The 16,641-nt window shown below is 33.9% G+C and overlaps 2 protein-coding genes across 2 annotated transcripts; one reads left to right on the plus strand and one right to left on the minus strand.

Annotated features, from left to right (window-relative positions):
• The first annotated feature begins 6,484 nt into the window (after nt 1-6,484).
• LOC112504681 lies at nt 6,485-7,159 on the plus strand. The gene has a single exon (XM_025108628.1). The coding sequence runs from the start codon at nt 6,485-6,487 to the stop codon at nt 7,157-7,159; it is 675 nt and encodes a 224-aa protein (XP_024964396.1).
• A 3,514-nt stretch (nt 7,160-10,673) lies between these two features.
• On the minus strand, nt 10,674-16,084 carry LOC112504683 (glutathione S-transferase zeta class-like). Its single transcript, XM_025108629.1, has 10 exons — nt 15,909-16,084; nt 15,717-15,816; nt 15,565-15,621; nt 14,248-14,333; nt 14,027-14,098; nt 12,948-13,001; nt 12,775-12,850; nt 12,140-12,201; nt 11,649-11,708; nt 10,674-11,030 (listed from the first exon to the last, which is right to left on the minus strand). Exons 1-10 carry the CDS (start codon nt 15,915-15,917, stop codon nt 10,929-10,931), a joined length of 678 nt encoding a protein of 225 aa, XP_024964397.1. The 5' UTR covers nt 15,918-16,084; the 3' UTR covers nt 10,674-10,928.
• Nucleotides 16,085-16,641: the final 557 nt, after the last annotated feature.

Consider the following 16,641-nt stretch of genomic DNA (forward strand, 5'->3'; position numbering starts at 1 on the left):
CCTAACACTCTTTCTTGAAATGACTTGTTTGTCAGGTTCTTTTAGCGGCGGGTCTAATAAGGGTTGAAGGGAGCGTGGTCTCGAAAAAGGCTTTTGTGTAGCTAAAGCAATTGGTGTTTTGGAGCGTTGCACTATTCGTTGATACGACCTTTTGTTGGAGTCGATAGAAACATCCATCCTTAATCTAGGCATAGGATTGTTTACATTAGTAGGTTGTTATTTATCGCCCCTTTAATTGCTTTGTAAACGCTGTAACCTTTTCCAGAGTTGGGCAATTTTTATTAGACTCAGTTATGCGAATATTATATCATTGACGTCAAACTACGAACAAATTTGACCTCTGGGTACACAAGTCTGGGAGAAGCTGTGGAGAGCAGTTGACTTACTTTCGTGCCATTCACACGTGTACATTCAAAATCTAAAGTTTCATTTTCCAGATTTAGAAATATGTCTGTTCAAAATGCCTCCATACTTAGGAGAAGATGACTCAAATTATCTTCTCCCATACTAGAAAGAAATCGATGATATGTTCTCCGCGTATGAAACAACTCTGGCCATGTGAAATAACTTTGTCATTTGTATTCCAAAGTTTCAAAACCTGGAGTTTCATCTTCCAGATTTAGAACTCCGTTCTCTCAGAATGTCTCTAGACTTAGGAGAGCAAGACTCAAATTGTCTCCTGCCAGACTAATTAGAAATCTCTGACATGCTCTCCCCGTATGAAACAACTCTGGCCATGTGAAGTTATAACTATGTTGAATGTATTCCAGATTTTGCATCCAGACTTAGAAGAAGAGGCCTAAAATATCCATCTCCCAGACTAATTAGAAATCTCTGACATACTCTTTCCGTATGAAACAACTTTGGCCATGTGAAGTTGTAACTCTGTTTTTCGTATTCCACATTTTCAAAATCTGGAGTTCTATTTCCCAGCGTTGGAAATATGTCCTCTCAATTTGCCTTCAGACTTACGAGAAGAGGACTCAAATTATCTTCTCCTAGACTAGAAAGAAATCTATTATATGTTCTGGTCGTGTGAAACAACTTTGCCCATGAAAATTAATAACTCTGCGGTCCCACAGCCTCTGCATACTGCATGCCGAGCTTCTGCCTTGTCTATACAGAGCTCTGAAGTCTGAAGAGTTTTACTTTAGAGTAATTTCAAGAGTACAAGTCTTGTAATAAACTTATCTACACTTGGAAGATAAGTCTTTAGAGCCCCTATGGTTGGTCTAGCTTATGCATGTCTTTGCTTCTGGATGTTTATTTGAACCTTGGAAAAATATTCTAATCCATCATAAAGGAACCAGAGGGGATCTGGTTGATCTTCATGTTTAACAAGAGAGTCTCTGGTTGTAAGTATTTAACATTTTTTTGACCTAGAGGCTTTAGACAAACGAACTAGAGAATGTGGTTGACCAAAGGGCCTTTAGTTGGCCTTGCTTTTGTTTGGTGAGTCTACAGGGGCTCTGGTCCTTAAGAACCAGAGGAGCTCTGGTTGGTCTTGCTTTGTATGATGCAAACTTTGTCATGTCTTCTTCAAAGATAACCATGCAAAGCCTTCCTAGATTCGACCCCGTGTATTACATGGGGTATCTTAAATGAGAAAAAATTTGGTCATAAACTCTGACAGAAGAATCTAAACATTAACTCTGAAACACAAATCTGGAAAAAAAAAACTCTGAAAAGCAGTTGGCTAACTTCAGTAGCACTTACACGTGTACATTACAGTTTCCAAAACTGCCTCTTCGATGTAAACATTTGTTTCTTATAAAATTATTGTCCTCACAGACATCTTTCGTTTCCTACTACAGTAAGAACCGAATGTTTAAGACAACTAACTAAGTGATTCCATTTTCTTATGATTGTTGTTTCTAACGATTTATTACCAACTAACTTCATACACTCGTTTCTTATTGAAGGATTAATTTTTTTGCAGATTTATCAAAAAAATGGATTCCATGGATGCTAAAGAAAGGAGAAAATTTAGAAAGACAGTTTTGAATAGTAGTAAACAGTCATTCAATTCTACGTCATCAAACATTGAAGGTATTTGAGTCAATAGAGTTTTTGATTTGATGTTCAATGAGGGAAATATTATCTGTTCAAATAATAACTTCAAGGTAGTTTCTTTCATTATCATTTCCTCTTTCTTTTTACAGATAATATCCCAATTTCTGATAGGCGATTAAGATATTCATTTAAGAGCAAAAATATTTCGTATCATAATGAAAATATGGACCCAAACACATATCATCAGTATGAACATACAAGAATTCAACATTCTTCTTCAAATGTAACTATCAGAAGTCCATTATCTGATTGTTCCAATGGTATGTATAATCTCTTAAACCTCTCATTCTTAAACTAATGATTCCAATACAATTTCTATTCTAACACATGTTTCAAATTACGTAAATTTTTATATTCCAAACAGGCAGTCTTCCTATAAATAGATATTATTCCTTGCTTTCTAAGCCATGCCATCAATCACTTCATCGACAATAGAGCAAACTTCTTCCATGGTGAAGTTATCGGCAGGACAACATAGATTACAAAAGAAGACTGTAAATGTATCTGATATACCCATAATTGACCTTACATTAGATGAAGAATTGGATGATCTAGAAGAAGCTACAAACAAAATTGCAGGAATATCTGAAGGTAACCTTTGATTAATCAATTATTTCACAGTTAAAAGTAATTATTATCATCAAATTTATTATAATATTTCAAAACATATTATTAAACAGAGTACTTGGATCACGGTGATAAAACGGTTATTTATGAATGCTGCCATGCAAAATTATGGAGAGATGAAGGTCTTAGAGGGAAAAAATGTGGGATGAAAACAAGTTATTCCCTTTGTTGTCTTTACAGCAAAGTTCAGCTTCCCAAAGAGAAAGCAATGGCTACAACTTACGTAAATCTTTTCCGTTGTCAAGACTCAAAAAGCAAATACTTCATGAAGAACATTTGTCGTTATAATTCAATGTTCTCATTTACCTCAATGGGTGGGAAAGTTGATTCATCCATTAATAGCGGTAATGCTCCATACATATATAGGATTAACGGTCAAAATTACCATAGAATGGGCAGTCTTCCACCACTAAATGATCCAAACCAAAATTCTCTCAACTGTACATATATGATATGGAGAATGAAGTTTCAAATAGACACAATTCTTTTCGGTATATATTCATCCTTATCTTTATACTTCTTAATAAATTTATTTGAATTCCATAATATGGTTATATTAATGGTTACTTTGATTTTATATTTTTTATGATGTAATTAGTGAACAAAAAGAAGGGTCTACATCAAATTCTSATTGCCTTGATATTGAGATTATACAATATTTAAAGAACATACTAGATGCCCAAAATGTTTTGGTGAAGTCTTATAGAATGGCAAGAGATTGTTTCCAATGCTACCCTGATGTGAAGCTAAACTTACGGCTTATTGGAAGAAGAGAAAAGGATGGAAGAACATATAACCTTCCAACTGCTTCAGATGTTGCAGCTTTAATTGTTGGAGATGATGGTGGTACAATTGAGAAGAGAGATATCATTGTAAAACATCAAACAGGTTATCTACAACAAATAAGTGAATTACATTCTTCTTACCTTCCTCTTCAATATCTGTTGTTGTTTCCATACGAAGAAGATGGTTACAAAGTTGAGATCCCTATAAAGAGATAGCATCTTCAAGCAAAAGTAAAAGAGCAACTGTAACAATGAGAGAGTTCTTCGCCTTCAAACTTCAAGATAGGGTAAATATGTTTTCATTAATTCTCAATGCAAGGAGGCTTCTATAGCAATTTATTGTTGATGGTTACACAATGATTGAAAGTGAGAGATTGCATTACATACGTAAGCAATAGAAAGTCCTAAGGTGCGAGACTTATGCTAATTTATGCAATGTACAAGAGCAACGAGAGTCGGATGCTTCAAACATTAGACAACGTGTTATATTACCTTCTTCTTTTACCGGTGGTGCTCGGTACATGATGCAAAATTTTTGGATGCAATGTCCCTTTGTAAATGGTATGGATATCCGGACTTATTCTTAACCATGACATGTGATTAATCCTAAATGGCCAGAAAGTAAAGGATTTGTTAAAGACACCGGGCTAAATCCAAAAGACAGGTCTGAATTTCTTTGTCGTTTATTTATGATAAACTTGATGCACTTATTAAAGAATTGAAACACAATGAATTATTCGGCAAACTTCAAGTAGGTATGTTCAATTTATGATAACAGTGTCAACAAATTTCTTCATACTTTGGTTATATCTTTATTAATTTAAATTGTCACTTTTTTGTAGTTGTTTATACAATTGAATTTCAAAAGCGTGGGTTGCCTCACAGTCATATATGTATGTTTATGCACTTTGATTTCAAGCTACCTACGGTTGAACAAATTCATCCTATTATCTCAGCTGAGATCCCAGACAAAAACAAAGATCCAGATTTGTACTCACTTGTAAAAGAGTTCATGATCCATAGACCGTGTGGTGAAGAGAATATTAATTGTCCCTGCATGATTGATAGATAGTGTTCAAAAAAGTACCCGAAGAAATTTTCTGAACACACTTCCATTGATGTTAATGGTTATCTTTTATACCGCAGACGAGATGATGGACGTTTTATTGAGAAATCAGGTGTTAAACTAGACAACAGAAATATCGTTCCACATAACAAACATCTGTTGAAAAGATATCAAGCACACATTAATGTTGAGTGGTGCAATCAGGCTTCTTCAATCAAATATTTGTTCAAATATATCAACAAAGGTCCATATAGAGCTACTGTTGCTATTGTAGAAAACAGTAATGATGAGGTTATTATTAATGTTGTTGATGAGATAAAGGAATATTATGATTGTAGATACCTTTCTTCATGTGAAGCTTCATGGCGTATTTTTGGGTACGATGTTCATTACAAGACTCCTTCTGTTTTAAGTTCCTTTCCATCTTTCGCGACAACAACAAGTGGTATTTGGTGCTGAAGATGATATTGAAAATATCCTAAACAGACCATCTGTGGCGTCCTCAATGTTCTTAGCTTGGATGAACTGTAATCAAATTTATCAAGAAGCACRAGAACTCACTTACGTTGAATTCCCTRCAAAGTTTGTGTGGAARTTAGAAGAGSGACRTTGGGATCRAAGGAAAAAAGGCTTCTCAATTGGACGGATTCATTCAGTTTCTYCTACTCTAGGAGAAGCATATTATTTAAKAATTCTTTTGAATAAAGTGWAAKGTCCTAAATCATTCRAAGACATTYGTACAGTAAATAGAAATATATTTCCTACTTTTAGATATGCATGTTATGCTCTTGGGCTTTTAGATGATGACAAGGAATATATTGATGCCATTGAAAAAGCAAATTTAACCGCATCTGGTTTTTATCTATGCTTCTTATTTGCAACCATGCCGATTTCAAACAGTCTATCTAGACCTGAGTTTGTTTGGCAAAAAATATGGCAATACTTAGCAGATGACATTCTCTACAATCAACGAATTGCTTTAAAGTCTCTAGGTATGTTAATTATATATTATAAGTATAGATTTATACAACTATTATCTAAATACTAAAGAATTTATTGTTTTTGTATTTGTTAACTATTATGTTCTTTCTTAAATTGTATTTTAAGTTTAATTTTATGTATTAATTGTTTACATTTATATTATATTTTTTACATATTTATCCCTCAATGAAGAACAAGTGAAGAACCTGACATTGTTTGAAATTGAAAAGATTTTACTCCGTAACAATTCCACCCTGAGAAAATTCACCACTTTGTCTTATCCTGATAATGATTGTCTTGAATCTTCAAACAACCGTTTGATTACGGAAGAGCTAGATTATAACCATCATAATTTTTGTGATCAGTTTCAGAAGCTTGTAACTGCTCTAACAAATGAGCAAAGACGTGTTTATGACGAAATCATGACAGCTGTTGAAAAGAACAAAGGTGGTGTGTTTTTTGTTTGTGGGCATGACAAAACAAGTAAAACATTCATATGGAAGACATTGGTTGCATCAATAAGATCTAAAGGAGCTATTGTTTAAATGTCGCTTCCAGTGGTATTGCTTCTTTACTTCTTACTGGTGGCAGAACGACACACTCTCGCTTTCAAATCCCTCTAATTATCAATGAACATTCTCTTTGTCACGTAAAGCTAGAGAGTGATGTTGCGAAGTTAATAAAAAAGACTACTTTGATAATATGGGATGAGGCACCAATGGTTCATAAGCATGCATTTGAAGCACTGGATAGAAGTATGAACGATATTCTCAATAGTCGACGCATTAGTGACTCGTAAATGCTTTTTGGTGGAAAGGTAATTGTTTTTGGAGGAGATTTCAGACAAATTCTTCCGATTATTCCCAACGTAAGTAGACAAGACATTGTAAATGCGTCGTTTAGCTCATCTTACATTTGGGGAAAATGAAAAGTCATAAGGTTAACTAAGAACATGAGGCTAACTACAAATAGTGAATGTTCTGAAATTGAACAAACAAGGGTTTTTGCAAACTGGATATCGGACTTAGGAGAAGGCAAAGTTGGAGGTGATAATGATGGTGAGGCAGTTATTAAGATACCTCATGATCTTCTCATTACCGATTCAATGGATCCTATATCTGCATTAATACAATTTGTCTATCCCTCAATTCTTGAAAACATCAACAATTCATCTTATTTTCAAGAAAGGGCAATACTTACACCAAAACATGAAGTCGTTCAAGAAATAAATGATTGTTTGTTATCATTGTTCCCAGAAGACGAAAAGGAGTACTTAAGTTCAGATATGCTATGTGAATCAGAGCAACTTCACGATCAGTTTGATAAAACTTTGTACTCTTTTGATGTCTTAAATGGTCTTAAATTATCATGTATACCAAACCATAAGATATTACTAAAAGTTGGTGTTCCTATCATGTTACTAAGGAATATTGATCAGAAATCTGGATTATGTAATGGAACTAGACTACGGGTGTTATCATTGGGAAATCGGGTGATAGAAGCACAAGTTATATCTGGAAGCAATATTGGAAGCTGGACATTCATTCCAAGAATGTCTTTGACACCTAAAGGATTCCATTCAAATTTCGAAGGAGACAATTTCCAGTTGATGTATGTTTTGCCATGACCATAAATAAAAGCCAAGGACAATCATTATTAAAAGTTGGTTTATTTCTAAGACAACCAGTCTTCACCCATGGTCAATTATATGTTGCTTTATCTAGAGTTAAAAGCAAGCAAGGTTTGAAAGTATTAATTATAGATGATGATGGTATTATTGACTATAGAACAACGAATGTTGTATATAAAGAAGTATTTAGTAATCTATGATACATGGTTGTTATTCTATTAATATTTTAACTACTTACCTTTGCCTAATTTCTTCTACATTTTGTTATAAATTTTGTTTTACAAGCTTTTAATATTACTCATGTTATTATAGATTCTTTATAAAATGCATACTGCTTTCATTTAATTATTGCAAAATACCCCATGTAATATACGGGTTCAAACCTAGTATATATATATATATATATATATACTAGTATATATATATATATATATAAATTATAATCGGTTTTTTATATATATTTTGTTGAAGAATAAGAATTTGTATGAATAATACATCAAGTGATATAGAGGAAGAATAATATCTAAATTAGTGTAATGATAGTAAACCCGAAAAACCATCTTGTTGAACAATAACAATTTATAAAATGAAAGAAAAATCAAGTGATGGAGAATGCGAAAAAGGTTTACCTGAAAAAAGATTTTGTTGAATAATAATGGTTTGTAAAATGAAGAATATATCAAATGATAGAGAGGAAGAAAGGAAATTTATTGATGGACAAATCATGGAGGAGCACATGGAAGAGTTTGGAGGTTTCACCTCAAAGAATGAAGATGAAAAAGTTGGAAGTTAAAGTTTTTAAAATTAACAAAACAACCTTATCCTAATGAATTTCATGTTTTAAAGATAGGGATGAAAAAGTCTTTTACATATCAAATATTTTTAAAAATCGAAAATTTAAGAAAAAAGAAAGATAAACTTCTAATGTTTAGAGGATGACACCTCATTATAATGTAAATTAAAATCACTATTATAAGATGATAAATTTTAATTTAGAAACAAAAACACAAATAATATTACGTAAATCAATATTCGGTAAAGTGTTTCTAACTTTAATGAATCAATACCAACTTGGTAATTAAAATTTCCTATGAAAACAATTGAGAGAAAAACTCACCTGGTTGTGGTGCTTTTTCTATTCACTTGATCCTAAGAGTAAGAATAACTTAGATCCTCGGTCTATAAGACACGGAAATAGGATAAAACTTATAAGGATTGTAATAGTTACAGTAATTTCAGCACATAACCAACTTTTCCAAGGACGAAATATCCTGATGTATTTTGAAATTTAAGCAGGTTCACAAAAATCATCTGATAGGCGATATGCTTCCATATCATAACGTATGTTTTGATACATAAAATTTGTTCATAACCTAAACTTGTATCATAGCATGCCAAAATTACCAAAACTATCCACTCATAATGAAACACACATTCTCCGACTAAGGACGCGAAAAAGTCCTTTTGACATATCATTTTTTATTCATTTGAAAGAGATTAAAATTTCATCAAAACTATTACAATTTAATGATCACAATATTCCACTAAATACATCACTAATGACTCATAACAGTATGCTTTTAAAATCAACACAAAAGTAGCATACTCATTTACTTAATTAACATAAGTAGTTTTTAACTTTATGAATACCGCACAACTAGTTGGGATTGAGTCTATAACTGATCTAAAATGATTCTTCCTACATTTGTTAGAAATAGTTTTTTCTTAGATGAGCATCTGTTATATTTGATTCACTGATTTTGAAGTTTGGATGAACCCAGCGTGTCTATACAAACCAATAGATTATCATCAAAGCATTTATTTAGGCAAAATTAGAATAAAGAATGAATCAAATTCCCGTTTAAAAGAAATTGAGTTTTCTGAAATTTATCTTTTACCCTATTGATGTCCAACAATATTGAAAATGATTTGACTATTAAATGTTCAAATCAAAAGAAAAAAGAGGATATGATTCATAACCAACCGTTAATCGATAGTGACAGAAACTAACTGTTGGGCAGTGAAGGAAAAGCCTATCAAGAACGTCAAAAGTAAAATTTAAGAGAGATGAAGAAATTCGAGATCACATATTAATCTTCTATATTACAAGATGTATGTAAAATTATCAAAAATAAAGAAGTATTCATAACATAACATAGATTTTTCATATATGGATAAATGAAATGAAATGAAATGAAAAAGTCCTTAACAAATTCAACATTTCAAAAGAATCAAAAATTCTTAAACATTAATATTAAGAATTCTACGTCACATCAAATGTCAGCAAGGAGATTGAGGGTAAAACTTAGATAGAGGGGGAATGAGGCGTCTGGTCTCTTGCTTCTTCAATTTTTGACCCTAAAGATGACGGAGATGGAAGAATAAGCATGTATATATGATGGATACTAAAACATCCGACAACGGGGGAGCAAGAAGGCCAAACGTACCAGGACCTATGAAGAGGAGCTATGCAGATTTTAGAGATTAACTCTTTACAAAATGACCAATATAACCCACTCATAATCGAACACATGGTTTTGGGCTTTAATGTCTTTAACTAACAAAAAATCAAAAAATTGAGAAAAACCCTATATCAATTCCTAAATCTATCAGCCTGTCATGTCATTGTACTTAGATTTTGCTTTTATATAGATATAGATTACTACACCTATCCTTCTGGATCAAAATACTTGGTACCGACACTATTATATCCATTTTTCAAAAAGTAACGAGAACAATTATAGAATGGATTCTACCTATGCTCAGATCTGCATCCACTAGGAATTGGACCAACGAATTCGCCAATTATGAGTTGGGTGGTGCTTTAACCATTCAGCCGTCGATGCTTAGCAGGTCATAGTGAATGACCAGATTCCAATTCATATGAAATCTTTCAACTAAAGCAATAAGATGCTTAAATGTAATTCTTTTAGTACTAATAAATTATGAGGAGTTTGATGACAAGACATGAATTTAACCACCCATCAGAGCCAGCATTAACCATTGGTTGTTAAGGCGTATTCTCAAATGATAATGATTGAAACTTATATATACCGACAGACATCGAAAGGATTCACGAGATACCAATCGATTCCCAGTTCAGTTGTTAGTGGTACAATGAAAGCAAGGTGAGTACATGCGGTTTTCATATTAAATGTGATACATGTTATGCATTATGAAATTTCAATCTAAGATTTACATCGTTTTTATATGGAAGCTTTTTTTTTTTTTATCACATTTTCATGGCATATGCATTGATTATTACTTCGTTTCAGGTGGATACGTTGGCTATGAATGAAATTAGTCGGATGTATGGTCCGTTGAGTTTGATTTCATGAAAGGACGAACGAAATTAGGACAAACAACTGTAAGAACCGTTTGCTCGGATTTACATAGTGGAAAGGGGTTGTTTATACATTCCCGAATCCCTGACGAGGGGATTTCACAACACTTACCGATAATAGATTCACAATGCCGGTTTGGTGTATACATCAAAATAATTCCCTTCTAAAGTGCAATTTATGAGTGCACATGAGATTAAAAGTGATCAAACGTTCAAATCTCTCCTTACGCTTCTCAGAATAACTTTCCTTCTCACACGATTCTTCACCTACTAAATAATTATAGCATCGTAGCTTCGTAAATACATCATTTACGAATTACATTTTTGATCATAAGATCACTATTTTATTATTTGATCAACTACTAACCTATTGTTGTAATACAATAGTTAGAGTGCAAAATGGTTCCTTTTACCTTTCTTCCCTCAATTGATGGGGAAATCTGGCTGCTTTTCAGGCATGGCATCTTGGATAGCAGGTACCTGCTTGTATGCCTCTGCCAACCTGGAAAGAAGAGGGTACTCGCTCTGCACCAACAAGTACCAATTGTAAACATCCTCACAAACAATATTCAAAATTTCTGTTGGTCTCAATTGTATATATTGGCAATACACGAAGAAGAGCAGGATTATACACACACACACACACACATATATATATATATATATATATATAGAGAGAGAGAGAGAGAGAGTGTGTGACGTTCAGGGGAAAACCCTAGAAAAATGAAAAACTGAGGAACACCCTAATAACAATTCATCTCTATCGTATGCACACTTGCTTACAAGTAATTGAAGACGTTTCCTGGTTTCTATGCACGTACACATGTGCATACCGGACAAATTATTTGTATGCACATGTGCATATCATGCTAACGAATGGTTATTAAGGTGTTCCTCAGTTTTTCATTTTTTTGCCATATACAGATGCTATTAAGCATCCACAGTGACCACCTCCTCTCATCTGAATTGGAGAATCCTCATTTTCTCTCATTTCTTGTTATTTACTGACAAACCTCTCTAAAGTTGGTAATATATTGAAGGTGATAACTATTTCTCGAATTGTATATCTGAGAGCAACATGAGAAGCCTCTCAGAAGTAGATTACAAGCTGTAAACAATAATGTGAAAGAGAGCAGAGCCTACCATATCAAAGTTGTATCTTTGTAGATAACCAACGATATATGGAGCCAGAAGCACATCAGCCTGCATAAGTTGGCACAAATTGAACGGTTCGCCAGTCAGCTTTTATAAATTCTCATATATTAAGCTAGAAATTAAGACGTGAGATAGAACGCCTCCAAGGTTTTTCTCCTAAACAACTCGAGCTTAAAACTCTTCAGCTCATACTGAACCATCCAAGGCCACTTGAACCACTACGAAGATGCATTTTGTTTTTGTCCCATTTAAGGCCACTTGAACCACCACAAGCTAGCAAGAATGAAGGCCTGTTTAAACCCCTGTTTTCTCAACAAGGTTATTCAGTTGAGCTCGAACTGCTCAGCTAGGCTCTTTATTTGAATCTAGGGAATCCAGGTCAGCTTAGTTATGCCATTGGAAATAAATAGTTACATTTCAATTGGGAAAGATCAACATGTATTAAATTATGCATGATTACGATGCAAGAGTATATGTACCAGAAAAATTTCATCACCAGTTGCGTACTTCCCAGCATGATCTTTTAATAACTTCTCCAGCGCTGCAAAAGTTAACAGAAATCACAAATAGTGGTAACATACTAACATCATAACATGGTATGCTAGTTGAGTAAATAAATAAATAAAAATATATAAATTAGACTGTTGTAAGTAGATGAAAGCCAAGAAAATAGAGAGATTATATGATGTATGGCATAACTTAATCATGACTAATAGAAAGAAGTTGACCCTTTTCTGTAAGGTCTACAAGTTGATTATGCCATATGCCTTCAGAMGATCAACAGGGTGAAGCAATGGAAGATCATATTGGGTCTAGTCACATACAATTCAATTTTGCATATTTTTATTATTTAGGATACTTAGGCCATGTTTGGTAACMATAAGCTGGCTTATTTGTTGAGCTTCCGTTGGACGGCAATAAGCTAGCTTATTGAAACGCTATCAAAGAGTTCTTTTACCAAGTATGCCCTTAGTATTTAACCTGAATGATCAAAAATTCTATCCTTATTACAAAGACCTAAACGCTTTATGGTTTATAACTGTCTTAGCTTGTGTTTTATTTCTGGTTATTAACCCTTCTTTACTGAGGGAAGGAAAGACAAGTGAAAATTTACCTGTAAAGCCTTTTCCAACATGCTTATGAACCCATGGTACTTTTTCCTCAAGACCAACATTGTCTCCGATGTATTTCTGCAGGTTGGGATAATGAAGAAAACATAAAAATTCATGTGGAAGCAATATTTATTGGGGGTTTATGAATCAAGAAATGAAACATATTCTTACTCACCAAAATTGGTAACCTTATAAGAGGTTGTATGCTTGAACAAACAAAGTTTGCAGCCTACAGATTACAAACAAGATGARTAATTATAACAGGATGATCACATAAACCATAACAGATGAATATGAAAACTGTCTATTGTATCCCAAAACWTAACCTTAATTATAAAAGGGATCATAACACTTTTAATCAATATTGTAACCACATTAAACAGATTAATATGTCAAATAAAGAAATCTCAAATCACTTGATTTACTCAACAGTGTACTTATTCTTATATCATAGGGTAAATGAGATCATAATAATCCAAGTGACCAAGATAAACATAAATTAAGGGGTCGTTCACCAAACGCAACTTACTGCGTAAGTGCTTACTAGCAAGAATCACCACACTCACTTAGCTTATGAGTAACATTCTCGGCCATCAAAATGAATTGTTGGTAAGCGTCTCTTACTAGGTAAGAGTTTTCTCCCTCACAGGGTAAGGTTTTGGATCCTTGCTATGCTTCTTAACGGGTAAGATTCTTGGTCCTTGCCATGCTCACGTGGTAAGGTAAGTGACACAGGTAAGCATTTACCCGGTAAGTGTTGGGCAAACATCCCCTAACATATAGAAACAGAAAAAAAAATAAGCATATCCTAGTAGATCACTAGATCGAGAGAATATACTGGTGGAGTCCCAACATTGGTTTGTAATATCCTTCTCTTTTGATTAATATAATTTGTCCGAGACTCTTACAAGGTAAGTGAGAGTGGTGACTCTTACCCGGTTAGCGCTTACTAGGTAAGAGCCGCTTATACAATGCTATTTTGATGACCGAGAATCTTACCCAGTAAGGCAAATGGGATGGTGACTCTTACCTAGTCGGCACTTACCTACTTTGTGCTAGTAAACGACCCATTGGTGGCTAGGCCTTTGAGGTAATAAGAAGTTGATTACCTAACAAATTGGACTCAAGTACAGATAATAACCAGTGATTTACAGCATGACCCAATGTTATTGCTTTTCAGTTGCTTGTACAATATATTTATCATCAAGTGTACTAATATAAAAAGCTATAGAACAAGAAACCAAATGATATTACCTGATAATTTATTGCCCTTTTTGCAAGGTCACAAGGTAACAAAGGATGTTGAGGGTACTTCTCTTCGAGGTACTGTACAATAAAAATTTAAGCAAATCATCAAGAAAAAGAATAACAAAGGAAGAAAGTCCTTCCTAAAACAATACAAAGAATCTTGAATACATACAAGTAAACCATTTTCATGAAGGGGTTTCGAGGAGGTAAGCACTGATGTTACTAACCAATATGATCGCAAAAGAATCAGCAAGCACCATATCGCCATCCATGAGAGCAGGTATGAACCCAATAGGATTGATCTTTAAAAACTCTACATTTAAAAAAAATAAGTTACAAATAGGGATAGGATGCAGAATATAATAGAAGCCATGGGAACTAGTAAATCTAGTGGTAACCCAGTACAGAAAACCATTGTAAGCCAGCAATAAGCAGGTACAGACTTGGTTTATWTTTTGTTGTTTTGCATTCTTGTTTAAGGACTTCCAATAAATATTCCAGGTCCAGAAAGAGCATAATACTTGAAATACTTTGATATCTTATATGTATGGTTGAAGAAACACAAAATATATACAGTTTGACTGTTTAAATGGATAGGATTTTCCGATTTTGATCGTCTCTTCTCTAATTCTCGCCACTTTCTCATCTATATTTCGTTCTTCATATGTACTCGTCCTTGCTCTGTTGAATGTCTCCTTGTAATTTGGTTATTCAGTTTTCTCTATGCTTCTAAGATTATTGTTAGTGTTATTGGCATCCCAATAGCTCCTGAGGAACAACTTTGTTTTTCATGTACTCAATACTATAATGATGTTTCATTTGTTAGGTTATTTATCTATTTTATTTTATAAAAAAAAAGAATATGTACATGGATGTCCATAAATAGAGTCCTTGCGGTTTTAGCCTAAGAAGATGAACATCCTTACAAAATAAGCCGTGGGTTTGGGGTTTAACTCCATGTACCACTCATCTGTCGATGGGGCATGCAATTTCCCTCCCCCATCCACGTGACTGGTAAGATAATGACGCTTCAGAGGCATCATGCCCTTTTTTGCAACAAAAGAAAGACAATGTATTTTTATATATTTTGGGTTATCCCAAAACATTGCCTTCTCTCYAAAGTTTCAAATCCTCTTTGTGGCGTTAATTAGTAACATTTATAATTATCCATGAGAGGTGGGGTTCCAATGAGAAGGATAGTCAAGGTGAGATGCGTAAGAAGGGATCTCCACCACTTAGATGCACATTAGGATGAGATGCAATGGAATGCACCAGATCAATCCCAGTATCAAGCGCAATTCATGGTAGGTTTGAGATTAAAGGTGATCAAGGATCCAGATCACTTCTTACGCCTCTGAGTTTAACTCTTCTTCTCATACGGTCCTTCGTCTATCCACGAGTATGTTTTATTGATCCACAAACACAACTTAATTAGAATGCAGTGATGTATACATTATTTCTTTTGGTAACAGAGGAATAGGATACAAGAACCATCTTCAATTATATTATATAAACCCTTAAATAGAAATAAATAAATTTGGTACCTGGCCTATGCTGCTCTCCTTTGAACAGATTAACAGCTTTGTATTCATAATCAAGCCCTGTTGCCAACCCACAATCAAATCAATTATATGTAATCCAAATGCCTACGAACTGACACTACCATATTCAATTTTACAATATCAAATATCAGAACCTTTTAAATTGAGAGCAATTCGAACACTAAAGGAAGGGGGGCTCGTGGAAAAAGAGTAAAGTTGCAGCTTCTTTGGAAACTCTTCACCGTTATCCTTCATCTAAATGCCATGGAAGTGTGAATTAGTTTGTTGGTTTGACAGTTATAGAGATAGATATAGATATAGAGATAGAGATAGAGATAGGGACGCACCATAACCATATCGAACTAACCCCCCAAATGCCAATATTACTAATCAGAAACCCAGAGGACGATAATGGAAGTGTAGATATGCAAATTTCGTCAACGATCCAAGAGTCGGTGACAAGAAAAAAGCATCGACGAGAGCATATAAGCAATAACCATGCTTCTGGAAGGAAGGGTTTGCTTGAAAATGACGATAGCATATAAAGTAATAACCATGCTTTTTGTCGGTATCCATTTGGTACACCAACTCCCCGTTAATTGGACATACATGTAGAAATGCAATGTCAAATTTTAGTTGTTTAATGTGCCGTTAAATCCAAACTATGCTCCCATGTTGAATTTTTGCTTATTAGAATAAGTGTGAACAACAATGCACAAAACCACCGTGTTTCTGGAAGGAAAGCTTTGCGTCTTTTTCTCCAACACACTTTGTAAGTGCATGTAGATAAAGAAGGAACATTTTGGCCTTGTTTGTTGTTTTATTTTCGGCTCTTAATTACCATTTATGTCTAATTCATTCAGACGTTTTGTAATTCAGACTGTTTATTTTTTTATTATTTTCAAAACCTCTTATCACTTAGTAGAGTCTGAATAAATAAGTGATAAACCAGTATCTTAATTCCTATGATTTCCTTTTTTTTTTTATTCTCTTTGGCTATTGCTCTTTTTCCACTAGGGACGCCACCGTCTTTTCATCACTCATGTGAAATGTACGCCCCCACCTTCTCTGTCTCTCTAG

Source organism: Cynara cardunculus, unplaced genomic scaffold, assembly GCF_001531365.2.
Source record: "Cynara cardunculus var. scolymus isolate 2C unplaced genomic scaffold, CcrdV1 Un_Scaffold_6495, whole genome shotgun sequence".
NCBI classification, from domain to species: domain Eukaryota; kingdom Viridiplantae; phylum Streptophyta; class Magnoliopsida; order Asterales; family Asteraceae; genus Cynara; species Cynara cardunculus.